The sequence below is a fragment of the Phocoena sinus genome, chromosome 11, assembly GCF_008692025.1.
Source record: "Phocoena sinus isolate mPhoSin1 chromosome 11, mPhoSin1.pri, whole genome shotgun sequence".
Classification (NCBI taxonomy): Eukaryota; Metazoa; Chordata; class Mammalia; order Artiodactyla; family Phocoenidae; genus Phocoena; species Phocoena sinus.
Genome location: NC_045773.1, coordinates 78,229,683 through 78,254,815, shown reverse-complemented (window position 1 = coordinate 78,254,815; position 25,133 = coordinate 78,229,683). Strand labels below are relative to the sequence as shown.

Below are 25,133 nucleotides of genomic sequence, written 5' to 3'. Positions count from 1 at the left end.
AGATAATGTTTATTTAACAAGAAATGAGTGTTTTCAAAAAGATTTAACTGAGGATTTTGTTGGAAAGACTTTAAGAAGTAAGGTCTCTGTTCTTTAAACCCTGCTGATTTAAAGAAATATTACTAAATACTTTTAAGTCCATTTTTATTCAGTTCTGTCTACTTGCTATTGGTTATAATAGACTTAGAACCTTAAGGCTTATTCTTTTATTCTTCATTTTTTGTTTTAAAATTTTGGCAAGATTGTTTTCTTTGTGCTTGTTGTTATTCGAAGCCCCCAGCAGAATTCTGATTCTTCTGTAGCCAGTGCTATTGGAAGAAGACATGATATCATTGCCAGTGGGTAAGCTGTTAGCTAGGAAATCTCTTTTAGACACAATGTGGTTGTGTAGCTAAATTGTCCTCTGTGTGTCAGAAGTGATTTGACCATACCTCCTGGTTTGCCCAGGACAACCTAAGTTCATACCTGCTGTTCCAGTGTAATTGTAATACATCCACTCTCAAAAGTGTCTTGGTTTGGGCTTCCCTGGTGGCGCAGTGGTTGAGAATCTGCCTGCTAATGCAGGGGACACGGGTTCGAGCCCTGGTCTGGGATGATCCCACATGCCGCGGAGCGACTAGGCCCGTGAGCCACAACTACTGAGCCTGCGCATCTGGAGCCTGTGCTCCTCAACAAGAGAGGCCGCGATAATGAGAGGCCCGCGCACCGCGATGAAGAGTGGCCCCCGCTTGCCACAACTAGAGAAAGCCCTCGCACAGAAACGAAGACCCAACACAGCAAAAATAAATAAATTAATAAACTCCTACCCCCAACAAAAAAAAAAAAAAAAAGTGTCTTGGTTTGAACAATAAGTTACATGATCACCATCAACTTAGGAGGCTATATGGAGAGAATGGTAATTGGATCAAGTGTTTATTTTTTGACTTTTCTTGTTTATTTTTTTATGGTATTGGGAGTGTGTGGCTTGTGAAAAAGAATCCATAAAATTAGATGATCCAGAATGAAACTGAATATGGAAGGGTTTTGTAGGAACTGAGAAAGAAAACATTTGCAGACATTGCTATTAATTAACAAGCCAAAACAGGGAGAGGGAGAAAAGATACAAGTAAGCATCACGACCACAGGGCTATAATTATTAGGATAAAGCCAGGTGTTTTGGTGATGGTGTGAGTGGAGGAAGGGATGTATAGGAACCAGCCCTCAATATTATTTTAAGAAACACAGTAAAATGCTTAAATAGCTGGAGAGTGTAGGATAGAGGTCAAGGACATGGGCTTTGGAACAGACTACCTCGTGTTCACTTTCCTCAAGCTACTGAAAAATGGAAAAGATGCTTAAACCATATATGCCTCATTTCCCTCATCTGTAAAAGGAGAGTAATAGTAGTACCTGTGCCATAGAGTCATTGTGAAGATTCAATGAGTTGATGCTTATAAAGCACTTAAAACTGTATGAATCACATTAAAATCACTCGATACATGTAGCCTGCTATTATTATTATTATTGCGATTGTTTTCAATGGGCAAAGGGGGGAACGGCTGTACCACGGTCATCAGGTGCCTTACATGAAGCTGCATATACTTCTGGATGCAGCATCACGCACTGAGCAGCTCTGCCTCCAGGCGGGCTGGTTGGGAGTCCTGTCTTTATCACATGTTTGTTCAGCAAGTTTCTGAGCTTCTCTTTACTCTGTCTCCACATCTTTAGATGAAGATGGAAATAGTGTAGACATTTTAGGTTTATTGTTATGGTTAGACTTACCACAATGCTTGTAAAACCACTCCCCACAGTCTCGGGCATACGGTCAGGGTTTCAATGTTAGAAGTTATTCTATAGAAACCTCTCCCTATAAACTTACATATGTGATAAGTGATGTTACCTTCTGGGTTTCTTAGGTCTAATCATTCTTACGTAGAAGATAACGAGCATGTAGTTCATGTTGAGGCATAGAGGGGCTGCAGGACAGTGGGTGTGTTTGAGGTGTGTGTAATGCCTTGAAAGAGAGGGTAGCTGACACTCAGTTCTGTCATTCAAGAGAGATGATGAGTTTGGGGTCCATTAGCACATGAATCAATCAATCAATCTCTCTCTCTCTCGTTCTGTTTATATGTGAGGGGCATACAAACAGGGGGCATATGTGTTGTGAGATGAGGACAGAGAACTGAACCCTGAAGAATACCATCCCTTAAAGGGTTGGATGAAGGAGGCCCCCAAACAACAACAGCAGTTGAGGAGAAGCAGGGGTAAGAGGAATAGCAGATAAATATGTCCTAGGAATTAGGACAAAGGAGTATTTCAAGAAGAACAACAAGTGCTATAATGAAGCCAACTATGATTAAATCAGAAAAAAGCAACTGGATCTTAGAACTGGAACTGAAGCTTCTAGTAACATCCCTGAGAATAGTATCAATAGAGTGAGTTGGGCAAAATGTAGATTTCAGTGGATTGAGACCCATCTAGAAGATGAGAAAAATTAATAAATAACACAGAACAAAATAAAAAGAAAACATATCTTTTCAAGGAATGTGAGAGTAAACGGAAAGAAAGGAAGGTGGGAAACTTATACATGCTTCCAGGTAATGGGAAGAGGTTTGAAGACCCAAGAAACGAGCAGCAGTTGATGAGGCTAATTTGTGACTTTCAAGGAGGAGACAGGGCTGAGGTCGCCCATATAGAAGTTAGCTTGGGAAAGAGGAAAGATACCCATTTCTTTGAGTCAGATGAGAAGAAGAAAAAGAAGAGTGAATATTTGAAAATGTTAGGAGTAAATGTAGGAAAATTAGTTCCTCATGTCCCCAGATTTATTTGTGAAGTCGGTGACTTGGTCATTAACATGAGAGGGTAGGGGCAACTAAATCCTTGAACAGAAGAGAACTTTAACTAGCGGTGAGTGGAAGAGGGCTTGGTTAATACTGAAGGCTCAATTGAGGTTGCAGATGTAATATTTGTGATAGCACCAAATGATACAGTTCTCAGTTATGTGAGCTTTTATTCTTGTTTTATGCTTGTAATTTTTATTTGTATTTTTTCCTCCAGTTTTATTGAGATAGAATCTACCTACAGCACTGTATAACTTTAAGATGTACAGCATAATGATTTGACTTACATACATCAGAAACTGTTATCATAATAAGTTTAATGAACATCTGTAACCTCAAATAGATACAAAATTCAAGAAATGGAAAAATTTTTATCTTGTGATGAGAACTGTTAGTATTTACTCTCTTAGCAATTTCATATATAACACACAGCAGTGTTAATTATATTTATCATGTTGTACGTTACATCCCTAGTACTTATTTATCTTGTAACTGGAAGTTTGTGCCTTTTGACCACTTTCATCCAATTCCCCTCCTTCCAACCTGGCCTCTGGGAACCACAAACCTAACCTCTTTTTCTATGAGTGTTTATTTTTGAAGCATAATTGACCTGCAACACTCTATTAGTTCCTGTTATACAACATAGTGATTTTTTTTCCCTGTACATTTCAAAAATCATCACCACAAGTCTAGTTACAATATGTCACCACAAAGATATCCAGTTATTTATATTCCCTACATTGTACATTTCATAACTCATTTATTTTGCAACTGGAAGTTTCTTTTTAATTATGTGATTTTCTACAGAATTCTTAAACTTCCCAGGAGCAAAAGTGATGGAAATGGATGCATAGCTTTGTCAAGGATGGGGAGTTTATATATAGACATGGGAGGAGAATGAGGGAGGAGATGTTGGGATTACTGAAAATGCTGATGAGGAAGAAGTACCATTAGGTAAGAAATGGAAGGAAGTGAGGAGAGGGTGAAGAACCAAGACTAAAGTTTCAAGGAGGTAAAGGAATAGGTACAGCAGGAGTATAAACACAAGGAGTTTGCCTGCTTGTTCATTTGTTTTTGTAAGGCAGGAGGTTTGGTTGGAGAGATGAGTTTCCTTTCTAAGATGTCAGAGAAATGAAAGGGCCAGAGTACGGCCATTTGAGGGGATAGTAGCATGATGTGTAAGTGATAAAATCCTTTTTGATGTGAACGTTGAAAGGGATCTCAACAATAACTTATTTAGCCTAATCTCATTTTTAAGATGGTAAATTTGAAGCTCTGAGAGCTAAGGCAACTTGTTTAAGAATGGTGGATTTTGGCAAAACAAAGGAACCCAGATCCCCTTGTTCCCAATATGGGACTATGTTTAATAAAACATACCGTTATATACTTGAAACACTGAAGTATTGATTTGCTCAGTAAAGGTGGAAACACTCATAAAATGATTCTAGATCATGCTTAGAAATTAACAAACCAATCTCTTCTGCAGACTTCATCAGATAAATCCACGGTGTCAAATCCTGACCAATGGCTTGTATATCAGAAAGAAAATGTAATCCAGGTGACACGTGACATAAAAAAGTCACATTGCCTTGCACCAGCCCTTGCTTAAGTCTAGCTAATTAGTGGCATTTTTGATTAATTCAAGTGGATGGCCCTTGAGGCTGTAATTGTAGAATTCAGTCTGAGAAGTTAGCTCCTCTTCTATGTTCTCATTAAAAATGTTTTGGATATTAATCCACATAGTTTGAAAATACGAAAATACAGTAATTTCAGGGTCACTTTGACGATTACAGAGTCAAGCCTTTGTTGATTTATTCACTCATAAGTCTACCCACTACTCATTTTACAGGAAACACAAAGAGCATCATGTCATGGCAAGATCTTTGGACTAAGATGTCAGTTAGTTGGGGTACATAAGTGTAAGATGAGACAAAGGTCTTCGCCCTCATGAAGCTTACTTTCCAGAGGCGAGAGACAGTCAGTGATCTCTGTAAAAGATAAGTGAAGTATCTACTAGGTTAGAAAGCGAAAAATGCCATGGACAAAATGTTAAAATGCAAGGCATCATAAGAGACAACAAGAGCATGTGTGAGGATAGGCTGATCAAGGTGGGCTTCATGGAGGGGGAAACATGTGAGAAAAGTGAAAAAAGGTGTAGAAATGGGCCACATGACTAAGCTGGGAGAAGAGTGGAGAGATTGCCTTGTCCGAGGCCCCAAAGAGGGTGAATGGTCTGAGCAGAGTGTTGGAAAGGAAAATTATCAAAAGATGAGGTCGGACGTAAGGCACCCTGTTTTTTTGCAAAGAAATCCAGCTTTTGGTGTGGTTTTAAGGATTATCAAGTCAAACTCCCTTCCCATATAAAGTAGAAGGGGAATCATCCATCTTTATGAAGGAGCATGAATCAGTTGTTCAAATGGCTTTTCATCCTGCATCTTTACTGCCTTTCTGAATTCAGGAAAGTAAGATTTAGTTGGTGTCAACCAAGGCTGCCATCCATCTGGGACAACACTTTCAATTTTAGTCAATTTATAACGATTCTTATCAGCCAGTGATTATAATTTTCAACTTTAAATGATGGAATACATTTTGCCAGCCAGTGATTAGCATGGAAAGAATATTAGGAAAATATTTTTAGATGCTTAAAAGGATGTGCATTGGTAGAACAGAATTTGGATAGAATTCTGGATGGTGGGTGGACTAGGGTTGAGATTCTGGTTCCATGAAATTCTGGTTCACATAAGTTCTATTGTGCAAGATGTTTGCATAGCAGATGTAGTGGTATTTGTATCGAGAGTAAATTTTGTTGAAGACCCACCGTAGGCATACCCCTCATCCCAGCAGACTACTCATCTATCACAACACTTTTTCTAATGACTCTTTGCATGGTCTCATTGCCTTTCCTAAGACTGTATTTTAGCAACTACTGCCACAGATGGGCACCAGCCTTTGGAGTGAAACCTTTTTGGCCATTTTGGCAAAGAAGTTGCTTTGGAAAATAGTGAGGTGAAGTTTGCACAGAGTACACTGGAGCAACTGGCAAAGAAGCTTGGATTATAAGGTTAACTGTGGACCTACAGGGTGAAGTCAACGCAGAGTAGGACCTCTGGATAGTGAGATAACAAAAGTGAAAAGTTTTAGAATCACTGGGAGACAAGAGTAAACATTTTCACATTTCAAAGGAGTAGTGGAAATTCTTCTGCTTTTATTTTTTTCTTTACCCCATTTCACAATATGAGAACATGCTCTCAATGAAATGAACAGTGGGAAAATTTAAAACAAATAAAAGGAAATACTTCTACACTTAGTGCATAATAAGTCCATAGACTTTTCAGCTGAGGAAGGTCAGGGAGTCAAATGTTGAAGAGGAACAGAAAAGAGGGGAAAATCTGGTTAATTTTATGACCAATAATAACATTGTAATTATGCCTTAAGATAAGAATAATGAGGTTGAAGCTTTGGGGCATAAAATTATTGTCTCAGGGGACAGGAAGGAATTCTCCCACTCTTACCCCTAACAATTTGAATGACACCAAACGATTGACCAGGTGCATTATGGGGTGTAATATTTTCCCAGGAGACAGCTCTTATTAACCTGGAAAACCATTCTTGAAAGACCAGTGGCTAGTTTTATCTGGAAAATCCTGTATTTTAGGGGAAATCAGCCTTGAATCCAAACAAAAAGAATTTTGTAGCTGGTGGAAGGATAAACTCCCCAATGACAGATGCGGTCTAATTTTGCTTTTGACCCAGTGTGTGATTGTGTCTGAACATAATATTCATGTAACTAACTTAGAGTATCGTAGTGGATGGACGTTGGCCTTTGACACAGAGCAGGTCCAATGGAAAGCACATGAGCTATCCCTTAGGAATTACAAATATGTTCTTGCCCTTTTGCCAAAATTTTTTCAAAGTTCAAACTAGCTGCCTGTAGCTTTTGACTTTCTTTCCTGGCGTGTAGGATGCTGCTGGAACTCTTGTATTCCAGACGTTAGTGAGGCTCTGAATCCTTAGCTGGCTTTAAGGGCTCCCGCATAAATTTTGAGCTGGCCACTGAGTGGAGATCACCTAGGAGGGCAGAACTCATTTGTAGTCAATCCTCAGTGAACTTCTAAGAATAGGAAAGCCACTACTCTTATTAAATGGAGCCTCTTTAAAATGGTAGATATAGTTTAGGTCAGAGAGGCAGGGCCTTTGGCCTTTCCTCTTACTAATGCTTCTAAACCAACTGGGACCTTAACCCTGTTTGTTCTTTGCCTCTGCGTACTGATTCACTTTTAAAATTGACTTCATTTACTTAGGTATAAGACGAACGTTGTGTAGGGCAGAGCAATTAACTCCAGTTAACAGATAACCCCCAAATCTCTATTGTTTAACGAAATGGAAAGTTTGTCTCTACTCACATGCCAGCCTGATGAAGAGTGGGTGCGTGGTACCCCTGGCAGCTGTGCATCTGGTAGTGACACCGGGATTGAGGCTGGCTAAGGTCTGGCTTTGCCATTTTAGAGTCCTTCAAGTCCAACTTCAGGTTTGTTTCCTTGTTTGGAAAATGGAAGCCATAAAAGCATACCTCTGTGTTTGCCGTGCCGATTAAATGAAATATGACATGTTGAATGACTCTCACAGGGCCTGGTGCATAGTACATGGTCAGGGAGTTTTGATGTTTCTTCCCTCTGTGTGTGTATCAGGCACAGGTGTGAGTGTATAGGGAAGGAGAGAGACACACCAAGAGGAAGTGGGGCTGATACGTATACTCAAACTGCTCACGAGCTCACTGTCTCTAAAAGAGGAGGCACATTTGTTACTAGAAACTTGACTAAGTCAGTCCCATGGAGGCAGACACTGTGTCTCTCCTTTTATTGTTCACTGTCACGTTCCCAAGGTCTAGATCCTATCAGGATAATGATAAAAGCTTAATAAATAGGGTTAAATCAGTGCAATGAAGGAACTAGAAAATTAGATTCTTTTCCTGTTTTCTCTTTCCGTCACCCACCTGCCCCCAGAATTTACAAAAATCCAAGATGATAAGGTAATGCTCAGGATGGCTATCGATTTCCTGATTCTATACCAACCTTCATCCAAATTGAAGAGATTATCTTGAAGGATCCCTATATGCAAACCACAGTATGCAACTGCTTATAAAAGCTAACACATATATATGGAATCTAAAAAAAAAATGGTTCTGATGAACCTAGGGTCAGGACAGGAATAAAGACACAGACATAGAGAATGGACTTGAGGACATGGGGAGGGGGAAGGGTAAGCTGGGACAAAGTGAGAGAGTGGCATGGACATATATACACTACCAAACATAAAATAGATAGCTAGTGTATATAGCTAGCTATATACACTACCAAACATAAAATAGATAGCTAGTGAGAGAGTGGCATGGACATATATACACTACCAAACGTAAAATAGATAGCTAGTGGGAAGCAGCTGCATAGCACAGGGAGATCAGCTTGGTGCTTTGCGACCAACTAGAAGGTTGGGATAGGGAGGGTGGGAGGGACATATGGGGATATATGTACATGTATAGCTGATTCACTTTGTTATACAGCAGAAACTAACACACCATTGTAAAGCAATTATACTCCAATAAAGATGTTAAAAAAATCTTATGTATGGTTGTGTATAACTAAAGTTTTGCTTAATCTGTTATCCTTTTCATGTTAAGCTTGTATATAGTGTTTGTTGGCATTTGTAGATCTTTTTTGAAGTACCTGTTTTCATAGCTCCAGCCACTACTTTGTCTCCCATTTTGTGTAAAGCCTTTGCTATAAATAAGCCATTCTGTCTGAATTTTTTTTTTTCCAAGATAGGGTAAACAAGTGGAAGGGTAGAATTTAAAGGGAGATGAAAATTTCAGTTTTTTTTTTTATTGAAGTAAAGTTGATTTACAATATTGTGTTAATTTCAGGTGTGTGGTAAGGTGATTCGGTTATAGACCTATATATGTGTGTATATCTATATTCTATTTTCTTCTGATTCTTTTCCATCAGAGGTTATTATAAGATATTGAATATAGTTCCCTGTGCTATACAGTAAATCCTTGTTGTTTGTCTATTGTATATATAGTAGTTTGCATGTGTTAATCCCAAACTCCTAATTTATCCCTCCCTCCCCTTCACCCCCACCACTATCCCCTTTGGTAACGATGAGTTTGTTTTCTATGTCTGTGAGTCTGTTTGTGTTTTGTAAATAAGTTCACTTGCACTATTTTTCTGTCTGACTATTTGGTGCCAATTGTGCATCTCAGTAATCTAGCTATGTTTTGTTACTCAAAGTTGAATTCCAAAATGTCCTTAAAACACTTTCACCTTGCTGAATTGTGTTGCACCAGTTTTCAAAAGGAAACATTGAATTTAAAAGATGACTTGGAAGTTGCTTACCTGCAAGGCCCTGGTCTGTTACCTTATTTGTAAGAATCCTAACAACTTATTTGTTCAAATGACTGAACAGTGTCTGGTCAACCTGATCATGTTTCCCATCCACTCTCCCTCCTGGCTCCTATTTATTGCCCTCGGTGAGCAGATTGCTTGGGTGGCTGCCTCCTCTCTCAACCCGTTTTCCCCTGCCACGTTTCCTAGACATTAGCGCATTAACGTTTATGCCATCTCACTGTAGGTCAATATCCATGTATATTGTTTTGCATGCATGGTAAGGAAACTGAGGTGCGTAGTGATCCGTCTATTGTCAAAGGTTACCAGGAATAGGAGGAAGATAACTTGGAATCGACATTTCACACCAGTGTCTCTCTCCATCTGATCACAGCACTTCTCTTGGCAAGATACCCCTTGGCTCCCCTTTCAATGTCTGACACCAGGAACACAATGCTCTCAAGGTGTCTCCATCACTTCCTGCTTCCAAAGAGCAGCAGCCTGTCCACCCTACTTGTCCTTCTGTGAAGTTGAAAAGGACCATGTTGTTTTCTGCCCCCCAAATGGGCCTTTCCTTATTCTTCCAAAGGAGAAGATCTAGATATAGCAAAATGAGCAAGTTGGGCCATCTGTATGCATTTTTTCACCCATATTAAAACTCCTAAAGCCCAAATGCAAGAACTCATTCTGAAAGACACGAGCATTTCAGTTCTGGGCTTATGGAAATCTTTCCCCCCAGTGACGTTAATAACCTTCTCTGTGCAGTATATTGAGGAAATTTTATGGCAAAGAAAGTAAATTTGCAGAGATCCAGGGGACTAGTTTTTCAAGGAGCTTTAACAGAGAAGATTGATTCTCAGGTATTAGAAGCAAATATCAGGATCAATTATGTAAAGAATATTTATGTTTAGAAAGTTCTAGGCCAAATGTTAACTGAGAATTCAAACATTTCATGTCCTCATCCTGTCTCCTGAGGAACAACAACAGCAAAAAAAGTCCTTTTATGCTCTTTGTTCGCTTCCCTAAAGCTGGATATATTATGTATGTTCAGAGAAAAGGATACATATGAGAAGAGCAAAGATGCTGTATCCATCAGGGTAGGCTAGATTAGGATGCCATAGCACACACTCTGCAAATCTCAGTACCTCAAAGAAAACACCACCAAGGTTTATTTCTTGCTTACACGTCTTATTTATCTCTGGTTGGCAGGGACCCAGTCTGAGAAATCAACCTTCATCTTGTACTTAGCTGGTCACTGTCTTAGCGACAAACTTGGAACTCTTTAGAGCAGGAGTTGGCAAATATATTCTATAAAGGGCCAGACAGTAAATATTTTCAACTTCACAGGCCATAGAGTTTCTGTTACAATGACTCAAGTCTGCTACTGCAGTGCCAAATCAGAGGTTACTGTAGTTTACAATGCATAAACAAATGAGTATGGGCTGTGTTCCAATAAAACTTTATTTACAACAATAGCCAGTGGGCTGGATTTGGCCTATGGCCTGTAGTTTGCCAGCTATTTCGCTTAAGTTGCATAGCCCCAAAGGGACACTTGGTACCTCTGCTCAATGACTAACGGCTAACTAATGATTCTACTCAACCACGAGAGGATGGGGAAGTACAAGCCTGTCACTTCCCGAGGTAAGCCCGGCCTTACATGTGTTCACACACATACCTGGAAAATGATGAAGAATAGCTGAGCAGTTATTTTCACAGCTCCACAATGCTTGATTAAACCTACAGGTCTTTTAAAGTTTCCCTGTCCCCTCAGTTTTCTCCTTAACTCAGAAAATCAGACTTTACAAGGTGCAGTGTTCATTTGCTCCTTAACAGGAGGTGGAAGTGGCTGGGTAGTCAAAGAGGACGCTGCCCAGCTCTGTTTATGCAGCCTTGGGGGCCATGTGCCTTCACCTTTGGGGATCCTAAAGTGAGTCAGGATATGCACCCTGGAAGCAGACCTTGGAAAGGGATTTGGAAGGAGCAAGAGAGGCATTGTATCAGATGACATTCCTCAACAGTGAAATTGCCTAGGGGACAAGTCATTTTCTCGCAGGCCAGTTTTTGAGACGTTTCCTGATGTTGCAGTGCAGCCTGGTCACAGGGAGCAGTGACGGATGGGGTTTTCGGTTCATTTTACTCTAGATGGAGTCTCACTTAAACCCATTGTACCACAAGATGATGTCACTTTATGTATCTGGTTTTCTAGCAAAACCTACCTCCCTCCCCAAATCAAACCAACCTCACCCCACCTCGCCCCCTCCTGGTTCACCATTGTTTTATAAAGTCAAGTGGTTCTGTGCCTTCCGTTGACTCGCCTCTTTTAAGTTTTATTGGTACTTACTGCTCTAAGAGCAAAACTTAATGAGTGCCTTTACTTTTACACACTTCAACTCATTAATAATCTGACTTTTCTCCATAGGAAGAGTTTGACTAGATATAGAGAAATGTATATTCAAGTGGATCTGTCAGTTAAAACAGAGACACTAGGAATCTATTATACAGGTAGCAGGCTCTCTATACATGGAAATATCTGCTCATATTGATTATAATCCATACCTTCTAGAACTTTAGGGCATTTTTTGCATATTATCAGACAGCAAAACACTTCAGTAAGCCATTTTAATAGTTACATTTCAAAAAGATAAAAAACAGAGAACAAAACATATACCTGAACTAAGATCCCTTAGTTGGTGATAGCCCTTAACCTTCATCCTCCTAATCAGTGATATTTCAGTTGAATATGAGAAGATTCTAAAGGCAAAGGTTACTTGACCATGACAAGGAGGACCACTTAAAAAGAGTGAGACTAACCTACATGTAAAAGAAGTACTTTCAAGGTCCAGATGATACTTTTATTTAAAGTACTGTTGTACTATACCTTGAAATTAATTGTAATTTACTTGAAGGTGCTATGTTTTCAAATTTAATTTCTCAGATTAACTGCCAATATCAAGCTATTATAGAGAAAAGCTCTAGTGTTTCTAAAGAGACTATTGTCTAAGTTTCTTTGTTTGGAGTAATAATAATGATGATAATACCACTGATTATGTCCCAGGCATTGTTCTGAACCTTTTAAAATACATTGAATCGTCACAGCTGCCTTATGAGCTTCTTACCACTCCATTTTTCTTCCCACTTTGCAAAGGAGGAAACTGAGGCACAGTGAAGTTGTTACTTGCCTAATATCACACAGAGAGTAAGTAGCAGAACCGAGATTTGAACCACCGCAGTTTGCACCAGAATCCATAAATAACCAGCAGCTGTAGGAATAACCACTGTGCTCTGACATCTTTCACAGCTGGGACAATTGGATTAGAATTGAGACGCCAGTGAAGAAGCAGCAAAATTTAAGGACTTATAAACAATCAATCCATGTCATGTAGGAAAATCTGTGCTGTTTTGGTGTTTATCTAAATTGACCACAGATTCACTGAACAGAGGTAACTTCATTTTCCTGGGACTGTGGAGATACAGGGAAAATGCTAACCCCCTTTCTTTCAGCAACTGTCTGGTGTAGACATTTCTCTTTCTGGAATGAAGGGAATGTGAAAGAAAAGGAAGCACTCAGAGGCTTCAGTTTGCTGTCAACAGGTAATCAATGAGCTGGGTCATTATTGTCACCTTTTCTCCCTCCCACCTGAAGTGTCCTTGGTTTGTCTGCCACAAGCCTCCTTGAAAACCCCCTGCTGTAATTGAGTTCCCATACATGACAGTCTTGCCTTGCAAAGCAGATTAATACAAAATATCAGCCAAAGGTTTGGTATTCCCAGCCCAGATCTTTATCTCAGAATAAAGGGGGGGAATTTATCTCTCATGAGTCATGGGCATTGAGAAGCTGGGAACATTTCACCGGCAGGAGGAGTTGGCAAAAATAGTCCCAGTGGATTTCAAGTTTATTTGACTAATACTTTCACCACTTGTCAAATGAAACTACTTTTGTTTAGGTGACAAAACAAGCTGTTTCCTCTGCCATTTCTCCACTGAGCAGTATAGGCACTTGTGGCGAACACACATTACTGCTAACTGTTATGATGTTTGCTGTCAAAGTCATTTATTTATACAACTGCTGGAAAGAGCCTGCGGCCCATAAGCAGCCATGAAAGATTTCAGAGTCGTGGTGTGGGGTCATGAGAGGGGAAAAAAAAGTCTCCACTGGTTATGAGAAAGGAACTGACACAGGAAACGGTCACATATGGTGCGGATTTATTGTGTCCGGGGTTTCCCATTCAAATCTCATTACAGCCGCAGCTCAGAGCTGGGCATGGCATGGCTACATCCATTTCAGTTTTGGCATCCGACAGAATTACTGCTCTAGCTTCGCGCCGAGGACTGGAGTGGGGATAAGTTTATCATTCTGGGGAGAGAGTGTGCCCGAATTGTATTTGTAAAGAAGGCTGTTGGCTGTCCCTTCCTTTAATATAGCCCATGGACATCACTTTGTTCGAAGCTGGCAGGCAAAGTTTGCTAGTAAAAAAGAAATAGGAGGGTGGCGAGAAAAGGTGGAATGGGGTGGAGAGTATATGAAATCATATAAAGTAGTCCTCTACTTATATGAGTATTTAAGGGGAAAGTAAAGATTAGATGAAAGGGAAATCACCTTGAATTTTGCAGGTTTTAATTTATTTTTTGATTAGTGGAAAAAAATAGGTGTCCTGCTTAGAGACACGTGTGTGTGCATGTACCCACATACCTATGTACGTGTGTATACATGTATTTCTTTCTGACCTGTATTTTCTAAAATCACAGAATTTTATGCCCACATTTTAGTGTTTTCTTCACCTGTAACTTGTCTCTTTCAAAATCCTTTATTGTGAATGCTTGCAACACTTATAGGTGCTGTTTTAGACTCCTACGAGGCAAATGTCATTAGTTGGAGATAAGGATAGTGCCAAAAAAAGCAAGAGGAGAGTGCAAGAAGTATTTTAAAAAATACTCCTTTTTAAATTATGGCGAATGTAACAGCTTGTATATATTAGCAAGTGTTTGTTCCTGACTCTGCACGTGCGTCGTCACATTTAATGCTGTTCATCAGCCTGTGGATTGGGAACTGCTCTCAACCACTTTTACAGATGAGTTACCTGAGTCAGAGAGAGGACGCTTATGTAACCTGCCTGTGGTTTTGCAGCTGGAAGGTGGCAGAGCCAGGACGCAACGCAGGTTTCTCTAACAGGAAAACCTGATCTCTTGCCCCCAAAACTGTGCTTCCTGAACTTAGATTTACATTGGCTGTTTTCAGAGCAGTATTCACTGAATAAAAATCATAATTGAGACCATACCTGTAGATGTTTGCAGGTGAAATCATGATACAACAAAATAACAAAAATTGGGCTTCCCTGGTGGCTCAGTGGATAGGAGTCTGCCTGCCAATGCAGGGGACATGGGTTCGATCTCTGGTCCAGGAAGATCCCACATGCCACAGAGCAGCCAGGCCCGTGGGCCACAACTACTGAGCCTGTGCTCTAGAGCCCGAGTGCCACAACTACTGAAGCCCGCGTGCCTAGAGCCCGTGCTCCACAACAAGAGAAGCCCCTGCTCGCCACAACTAGAGAAAGACTGCGTGCAGCAGTGAAGACCCAACACAACCAAAAATAAGATAACAAAACTGCAAAAATATTTTCTATGACACTTATTTCAAGCAAAATATAGACAATGACATTTCAACATAGTGAAATCATATAAAGTAGTCCTCTAGAATTAATTTGAATGGACTTCCATCACCAAAATTAAGATTTTTTTTTTTTTTAGTTTGAAAAAGGAAAAAGGAAAGGTGGTTGATTCAGAAGAAAGGTCTATTTGATACATATCTGACCTTCTCCCTCATCTTCATTACCACTGCATTCAAAGTAGTTTCATCTCCTGATCAAAGTAACACTTTTTATAAAAGGGAACAAATATTTCAAAATATTCACCAAGAGAACTTAGTAAGGACAGAAGGACCTTTCACAGAAGGCCTTACAGGCATCCTTGCTTCATATAATGGTTGGTCTTATGTGGTTTTCCATTTTTCTCACATTAGTTTGAATATGTATTCCCACGGAAAATAGGCTCAAGTTCAAGAACTTTGGTGAGATTGCTCAAAAATGGGCACAGATCCTAGAATCTGTAGCTCCTGAAGTCTGTTAGCCCATTACCCCTCTAGATGTGCATTCGTCATTAAGAGCCTTTCGCACCTCTGCAGTATCTTGTCGTTTAGAGCTGTCTTCATGCTCAGACATCTCTCTTTTTATTAATTTTATTTTTTTTAATTGAAGTATAGTTGATTTACAATGTTGTGCTAATTTATGCTATACAGCAAAGTGACTCAGTTATACACATATGTACATTCCTTTTTTATACTCTTTTCAATTATGGCTTATTTCTGTCCTCTCTTGACTCCTGAACACGGGGAGTCACTTCGCCACGCCAACCACCAGCTGTTACAGTGTCTTCCTCACTGAGAATGATGCAAGGAGACTCAGCTAGTTTTTAGCTTGAATTCCCCATTCCAAAAGGTAGATAGTTTTCCTCTATTATTGCTAATATGACTAAATACATATTTTCTTTAATATTTCTTTGCAAGATTTCAGTTACTCCATTTGTACATTTAGGAACACAGATTTTGGGGTTTCATTCCTCATAGCCTGAAGGTCTATGACAACCTATATAAATGGGGATAAATTCAACATGTCTTCACTTTATTTGAGATGTGGCCATTTATATTTGTTAAATTAGAAACAATGAGGTGTAAATGTTGTTTGACAGAAAAGAATTGTAAATGATTTCATTTCTTGAAAATAAGAGAATGATTATATATTTTGTTTTTGTCAAAATCTGCTATACTTTTGTCAAAATCTGCTATCTGCTATTTTCAAACAAATTTTTCTCTTTTGTTGAAATGGGGAAGATGGAAGGAATCCATGTGCCTTTGAGTCAAAACATTTATTTTTAAAATACTTCTTTCTTTCCTTCTGATCCATTTTTCTAAATAAAGGATAGAAATTTTTTCTTTTTCCTTTTCTTTTAATTTTTTTTTCTAGCAAAGATGACCCCTTTGGCATATTTTCTTTTCAAATGTGAAATGAAGTGGAAAATTCTCATTTCAAGACAGGAAGGACAAATATTGACATAAAGTTAATAATTGTTAGAACCCTGGAAGCAACCTGAGTGCACACACACTCACACACATTCACATACATACCCACCCACCTTTTCCTCTGCTTCCTCCTTTACCAGGAGTACCTAACGCTCCTCCTTTCTGGTTTCTAGGTCCACGGTTTCCAATCTAGGGAAAGGCGGACAGAGCGTATTGTATGTCTAGGATATTTTAGGATGTTAAAGTACACACAGAAACAAGTGCACACATGCACACACACATACGACCTGCTTCATCTAATTTCCCCCACTTAGAGAGGAGCTTCTGGACTTTATCACTGGTCTTGTCCATCTTGAATGAAAGAGCATAGGCCAAGCCAATACTCACCGGTCACTCAGCATTTATTAAGTCCTGTCCACTCTTGCCTTCTGGAGAGGAATGCCCTGGGGCGACTGGGTGGCTGCCCCTGACAGGCTGGGTCACTTTATCTATTCACATTGATTATGAAAGTCAGCTGTGGCCAGACCTTGGTGGTTTTTTTTTTTTTTTCTTTTTCACCCTTCTTCTCTCAGCCCCTCTTACAAGCACCCCTGCCTGGATTTTCATGAGGAAATAATCAGATTAGGCCTTTCACGGTGAGTTCATATGGAGTTCTCTTTCTCCAGTGTGCTACTAACTGAATAAACGTGTTTAGTGGTAAATTGTAAATGACATTATGATTACCAAAGCCAGCATGGGTTTCATTTAAAAGTGATCAGAATTGCAGACCACAAAAATTGTGACTGGCAGATAAAGCCATTTGGAGAAATCAGAAAAGAAAAAAACAAAAAAAGTGAGAAAGAGAATCATTACTGAAAACTACATCCTTCTCCAATGGAGAGAGGCAGGAGGAATAGAAACCCAGGGAAGGAAGAGATGGATCGCTATTTAGAAGGGAAGCCAGACTGTCCATGTTGGTGCTGCCAGCTGTGTCTGGGAGAGGGGACATGACATGTGTTTGGCTGTGCGTAGCCCTCTCCTAAGGAGTTAATGTCAATTCTCTCCCACAATGAAGAACTGCACCCACGTAGGAGCTTTGGAATCCCAGGGCATTGCTTTCCTGTGCTTGATTTTTGCCTCACATCAAAAGTAAAATACTGGAATTGATTAACTCTGAAGGTGAAATAGGAAAATTGATGGTAAGATACCAATAAACCACCGTCTCTTAGTCATTGGTAAGTTCTGGAGAAATAAAAGTAAAGTTTCTTATTTATGAACACCAGGATTCCACATTTGGCTACAAAACTACATAATGTGACTTGCTGATAATCTTTAGTCTATTGCCTTTGTTAAATTAGTGGCTATACAGTTATACTTCAGGGAAAGTATGCTAAAATATTAAAAAGGCCAAATGGTAATAGAAAAGAAGCAAATGGACTCTTGCCAAATATGTGACTTAACAAATAACCAAAAACCTTTCCGTGAGTTCCTGTCAATAGACTGTGTTAAGAGAACTCCTGACTATACAGCACCCTTCCCACAGGGTTAATCATCACAGCTGACCCCACATCTAAATGCAATCCCCAAATGAAGTTATTTGGATTCCATTTTATTTTTCCAAAAGCACAGGTAGAAGTTAAAAAATATGTTTTTCTCTTCCTCCTCTTCCTCATGGCTGTTACTAAGTAATTGTGTGAATCATAATTGCCGTGAGTCAGTTTTTCCATCTACAAACTACGGATAATTAAACTTGCTATTAGAAAGTTTTAGGTAAAGGAAGTTAGGGAAGGAGGAAGGAAGGGAGGCAGGAAAGAAAAAGGGAAGGAAGGAAGGATCACCAACCTTATAGCTTGAGGGTATCTTTGTAGTGAGGTCAAGTCTTCCTCTTGGCATTCTAATCCCTGTTTTATCCCATACCCCTTCCAGGTACCATTCCCATGAGTCTATGGACTTCCTGTCAGATATTTCTCTATCTGAAGCTCTCCCAAGCAACCATTATATATTATTTGCAACAACATGGGATGACCACCCTCTGGCCATCTAAGACCTGTTGAAGCAATAAGTCAGAGTCTCCCATTGACAAAACTGTGTGAAAGTTTTGTCTTATCAGGAGGACCCCTCTGATAGTTTCCATGCCACTGTTACAGAATATAAGGATACAGTGTGTCTTCCTTAGTATCCCTGCTGCCTCAGTCATTACAGCAAATCCACCAGCACATTCTATTTACTGTCTGCAGAAGACACATTGTTCTCCTGATTCATTCATAGGCTCATCCAACCTTTCACTCCCTTCCTCCACTTGTTTAATGAATGAATGAATCAGCCAAGAAAAAAAATGCTTTGTCATAACAGAATTTTTTTGAGTGTGGACAAATCTATTATGTGATTCAAGAGTAGAAGATTCATATAAACATAATCAGCCATAATTTCAGTCTTATGGTTTCATGTGAAATAGTTGGATCTCTCACAGAACACTATCAAATATTAACATTAATTCAAGGGGCAATTCTCACGATGCCCTTCTGTAGTATACTCTGTTCTTGTGATGAGTTGGTTTAAACTGCATTCAAGCTATAGAATAATAATCTTATAACTAGACACCTGGAAATAATAGATAAAAATTATTTGAAGAATAGGAGTTTTGAAAAGGACATTACATGTCAATCAACTAATACGTATTAAGGAATTTCTACTGTGTTTGAGGTAGGATGTTAAACCCTATGGTAATTTAAATATGAGATATGGCCTTAGGCCTTGAGAAATAACACCTTAAGGACATTGGGTCCTAGTGTTTATGTAATTTATCAAAGTACATATAGTTAGTTAGTAGCAGAGAATGATTGAGAATCATATCAACTAAGAGAATAAGTATTTTATTTAGGTACGGTTCCAAGAATTTAGCAATCTACAGAGGCCACTATGAAAGACCTTATAACTCCTGGATGAGAAGTAAGAAGAATAAAGTCAGAGATCTGTAAAACTGGATGGAATGTGAACGATTCATCAATGGCATCAGCATGGCTGAAAAAAATGTGTAAAAAGGAGAGTGAGCAGTAGGTTTAGAAAAGAGGAACTAGTGTGATTTGAGGATAATCCATGAGGAAAGTCTACCTTACTATCTCATTTGAAAATGATATACCTGTAGTAGCGATTGATGTATCAGGGTCTCAAAGCAAAATTTCCATGGCTATTAAGATCATGCAATTAATTAATTCCCTTCATACTGGTTCCATGCTTTGGAAGAGAATTCTTTTTTTTTTTTTTTTTTACGGTATGTGGGCCTCTCACTGTTGTGGCCTCTCCCGTTGCGGAGCACAGGCTCCGGACGCGCAGGCTCAGCGGCCATGGCTCACGGGCCCAGCCACTCCGCGGCATGTGGGATCTTCCTGGACCGGGGCACGAACCCACGTCCCCTGCATCGGCAGGCGGGCTCTCAACCACTGCACCACCAGGGAAGCCCTGGAAGATAATTCTTGATTTCACATTAGCGTTTCCATATTATATTACCACAGGGAAAAAACACACTGTGTATAGGTGACCATTTAAAAATATTTTATAATTAAATCTCTACTGAGATTAACAATTTCATATTTAATTTAATGAATTCAAGTGATTTAAGAGACATAGAGCAATTAGAATTTTCCGCTTTGTGTCAGTTTTCAAGGAATCTGCCTATTTCATCGAAGTTGTTGAACTTGTTGGCATAAAGTTTGTTTGTAAGAGTCTCTTAATCTTTGCCTGTAGGATCTGAAGTAGTAATCCTTCTTTCATCCCTGAAATTGGTGATGTGTCTTCTTCCTTTATATCTTGATCAGTCTAGCGAGGGGTTAATCAATTGGTTGACATTTTCCAAGAACGAAATTTTAGCTTTGTTCACTTTCTCTGTTTTTTCTTGTTTGTTTGTTTGTTGTCTGTTTCATTGACGTTTGCTGTTACATTTATCATTTCCTTTTTTTCTACTTACTCTTGGTTTACTTTGCTCTTTTTCTGAATTTGTAAGGGAGTACCTAAGGCATCACTTTTAGACAATTCTTCTTTTGTAATATAAGCATTTAACATAAGTTTCCTTCAAAGCAGTGTTTTTGCCACATCCCACAGTTTTGATATGCTAAAATTTCATTATCATTCCATTTGAAATATTTTACAGTTTTCCTTATAATTTTGACCCTTTTGTTGCTGTTATTTTTGAGGTTCAGGTAAACTGTGTGTCCTACTCCTGAAGTAGCATTTTGGTAATTAAGTTTATTGACACCATAGGCAGCTTTGGCACAGATTTTTTTTTTCTTCTTTCAGCTTTCCTCAGTGCCCTATGACACTCTTTTTTTAAATTGAAGTATGGTTGATTTATAATGTTGTGTTAGTTTCTGATGTACAGCAAAGTGATTGAGTTATACATATATATATTTTTTTCATTATAGGTTATTACAAGATATTGAATATAGTTCCCTGTGCTATACAGTAGGACCTTGTTTTTTTAATCTATTTTATATATAGTAGTTTGTATCTGTGAATCCCAAACTCCTAATTTATCCTTCTCCCTCCCCTCTTCCCCTTTGGTCACCATAAGTTTGTTTTCTATGTCTGTTGAGTCTGCTTCTGTTTTGTAAATAAATTTATTTGTATCATATTTTAGATTCCACATATAAGTGATATCATATGATATTTGACTTTCTCTGACTTACTTCACTTAGTATGATAATCTCTAGGTCCATCCATGTTGCTGCAAATGGCATTATTTCATTCTTTTTTCTGGCTGAGTAGTATTCCATTGTACATATATATATATATATAGATATAGATATAGATATAGATATAGATATAGATATATAGATATAGATATATATATATATACCACATGTTTATCCATTCATTTGTCGATGGACATTTAGGTTGCTTCCGTGTCTTGGCTACTGTGAATAGTGCTGCTATGAACATTGGGTGTATGTATCTTTTCAAATTACAATTTTCTCTGGATATATGGCCAGGAGTGGGATTGCTGGATCATATGGTAAATCGATTTTTAGTTTTTTAAGGAGCCTCCATACTGTTTTCATAGTGGCTACACTAATTTACATTCCCACCAACAATGTAGGAGGGTTCCCTTTTCTCCACACCCTCTCCAGCATTTATTGTTTGTGGACTTTTTGATGATGGCCATTCTGACCGGTGTGAGGCGATACCTCACTGTACTTTTGCTTGGCACAGATTTCTTCTCATATTACATGGAAGGAAGGATGCAGAAGGAGGCTAGATCATGCTCAAATGTAGTACATCCTACATAGTAATAATTTGATTTATTTTTGGTTCCAGTCCTCAGGCTGCTTAGATGAACATGCACTAAGGAAAATTAAAATATGTAGAAAACAATACAAGACAATTTTGTGACTATTAATTTAAAGTCAAAGGAACATTTTTTGGTTGGAAGGTAACATATACCTTTGAATTCAGAACAGGAAGTACTCTAGGTTCATAGACAGGAAGATTAGGAATAGTGGGAATAGTGAATAATGCTGTTTCTTTAAATGTTTTCATTAGCTGCAGTCATCCTCAACTTGGGCTCTATTTAATGTCAACACTCCCCAAATTACTACTTTCCTCTTCTCTGCCTGTTGTATTTCTTTATTCTTCATGTTTAGAGAAAAAGTATGAGGAAATTATATAGTCTGACATCCAAACTATTTCACAATCTGGTCACAATATACCTTTTCAATTTTAATATACCTCCATAAAATCTCTGTTCCCGCCCCCTCAATCTACCTCTTTCCCATTGACTCAAATATCATTATCCTCTTCTCGCCTATCCTTTTTCCATTATGTAGACCTTAGTGATTATTCCTTTTTCTTAATTACTTTGTTTATTCAGCTCTTTTACCACTTAGCTATTATGCCCATTATTAACTTTAAATAGCATATTATGTAACATATAAATTTAAATTATATTAAAGAGCTGTATCTTTCCATATTTTGCCCAAGAATTTTTGCATTCTCACACTTGAATACTCAGTAAATGTTTCCTGAGGTTACTGATGATGGTAAGAGTGATGGATTGTATATCATCTTTGAGAGATTGTGGTTCTTACGTCACTTGCTTATTTTCCTTTATTTTATAGGCACATTTAGAGAAGAGCAGAAATGCACATACCGATCGCTGATACAAGGCTACATCTGCAAACAGACTGACCAAGTGATCTTAATTCTTGACAGTGCTGATGCCACTTGGGCAATGCAAAAGTTATATCCAGTTGTATCTGTGACTAGTGGTTTTGTTGACACCTTCAGTAGCGTAAATGCCAATACTCCCTGCTCCACTTCAGGGTCTGTATCTGCTTTCTATTCCATTTTACCCACCAAGGAAATCACCAAGGTCTGCTTTGTGGATCAGACTCCTCAAGTTTTGCGTTTTTTTCTATTGGGGAACAAAAGTACCTCCAAGCTCCTCTTGGCTGTATTCTACCATGAACTCCAGAGCCCGAATGTTTTCTTAGGGGAAAGATTCATTACACCTACTCAGGTTCAATCAACTTCCTCACTGCTGAATGGGTCTATTGGCGCCAACTATTTCAGCATCATGGATAACCTCTTGTATGTTGTCCTACAAGGAGAGGAGCCCATTGAAATTCGCTCAGGTGTTTCCATTCATTTGGCCCTCACTGTGATGTTTTCAGTTCTAGAAAAAGGCTGGGAAATGATGACCCTTGAAAGACTAACTGACTTCTTGCAGGTCAGCCAAGACCAAATCAGGTTTATTCATGAGATGCCTGGTAATGAAGCAACCTTAAAGGCCATGGCTGACCGTAGAGCAAAGAGAAAGCGCAATTGCCCAACTGTGACTTGTGCCAGTCATGATAGAGTTGGTCAGCGTAGACTTCTCATGAAGGAAATGAGTTCATATAGAGTCCTACCGCCCACCACTATGGAAACTATCTCAAAAGTGATGGTCGTTGAAATTGGTCATCTGCCAGCAGTAAGGAACACTGGAGTAATTCCATCCTTATCAAGTAACAAATTACAGACTTTGGCTCACCAGGTTATCACTGCTCAACAGACTGGAGTACTAGAGAATGTTCTGAATATGACTATTGGGGCCTTACTAGTGACTCAGTCAAAGGGAGTCATTGGCTATGGGTAAGTACTAATTATAATAACTTCTAAATGAGAGCTGATTTCTTGGATGCATATTGCAAATGTCAGCCTACTTACACTGAGTCACATAACCTGTCTGCTTTTTAAGATAAGAATAAAAATGTCAAGAGCCATTTATAGACTTAAATTCTCAATTTTAAAATTCTTTATTAAATCTGTAGTCTTCATGGTTATTCTATTTCCTGGGTAGATGTAGATGTTTTATTTTGGTACTTTAAAATGAAAAACATGGAGGAAGAGATTTTTCTAAGGCAACTTGTTTTCAATATGCTTGTTCATTCATTTATCATGTAATGTATATTTAAGCAGTGGGCTAGATTCTGGGTTTGCTAAGGTGAAACAGATATGATCTTTGCCTTATGGGACAAAAACACTATCTATCACAATTCCATAGAGCTATGAGCTAAGACTTGAGTACTCAGGGTGTTGTTAATAATACTGCCTGTAGGGACTGGGGAAGAGACTTATATTTAGGAACATTATGGAGGGATGCCCAGGAGTTAACTAAGCTAAAGCCGTGACCCTGATTGGGTTTTATTTAACCTAGGATTATAAAGCCCTGAAAGGATGTCAAATTGCGTGAGGCAGAACATAATTGCTGCCAACTATGTTTATGGCACAGACCTGTGTAGGATCCATAATATCCTTTGTGCTATGCTATTCTGACTCTACAAGCTTGTATATTGAAGTTCTTTACCAGATCAATGTTTACTACACACTTCAGAAGTAAATTTAGCTGAATATTTCCCCGAGCTTAGTAAATGAAGAAGTACATGAAGTACACAATAAGAGGAGGCAAGTATAAATGACTCTCAATTTTTTTGTACATTGTATTTACCCAAGAAATGAATTGTCCAGCCCAAGTTCATCTAAGACATCTGTCACAAGATCAAGACTGTAAGAGTCCCAAGCTCTAATTTTTAGCAGATACAAAAGAACCAGAAATGATACTGCAAACTGAGAGACAATATGAAATTGCCATAATGCTTAGAAAACGTGTATAAACTAACCATTTCACACATGCATGCTGCTTGGTTATAGAGGACTCAGAAGATTCAAACATGGATATTCCCTGCAAGCTTGTCATCACCACTGGAAAAATAAGCTCAAACCTATGCACGTTTTGAGTTGATATAGTTGATGTTGGGTCCCTGAAATAGGTAAAAATTATTTAGATTCTGAGCTGTGTTACTCAGTGAAAGTTTAGAATGCTCATATTGTTTTAGATTATTCTCTTGCTGCTTTTTCACTGTATTTGTCGTAGTGCTAATAAATAAGCAACTAATATTTAATGGGTATTAATTACTTCTATACAACCATCTCCAGTGGATGTGGTATTCACTATAAAATAAAAAGCAAAACAAAAAGACATACCTTCACATTTTAAGGAATATTCAGCTAATACATTGATTGCCTTTTTATACGTAGAGCAACATATCCAAATGAAAGCTTTGCTAATGTTTATGTATCATATTTTACCTGTCTTTGGTGTTCCTCTTCCTTACAGGACACTAGTATGTACGGAAGATATGGAAAGAAAACTCAAGCAATTTTTTTTCCGGATTCTGGTTGATGTGAAGGGCTTTGAGGATTGTTAGCTTAGAATTTAAAGATACTCCTAGTTGCATGAGTGCTCAGAATCTATTATATCTTGGATAGTTTTACTAACCACTAAACCTTCACCATGTTATTGATGTAATTATGATATTATGCACGATAATATAAAGATCAGGAATCTGA

General features: G+C 38.6%; 1 protein-coding gene across 7 annotated transcripts in view; it reads left to right on the top strand.

The window, feature by feature from the left end:
• The window catches only part of PKHD1 (PKHD1 ciliary IPT domain containing fibrocystin/polyductin), a 603,444-nt gene that overhangs the window by 374,865 nt on the left and 203,446 nt on the right, over nt 1-25,133 (top strand). For 4 of the 7 annotated variants that reach the window (XM_032648750.1, XM_032648749.1, XM_032648748.1 and 1 more), the window contains one exon: nt 22,361-23,375. The exons of 1 other annotated variant lie outside the window; for it this stretch is intronic. In XM_032648750.1, coding sequence (XP_032504641.1) covers nt 22,361-23,375 — 1,015 coding nt within the window. The remainder of the gene's footprint in view (nt 1-22,360; nt 23,376-25,133) is intronic. 2 more of the 7 variants (XM_032648751.1, XM_032648752.1) reach the window with 1 other exon arrangement.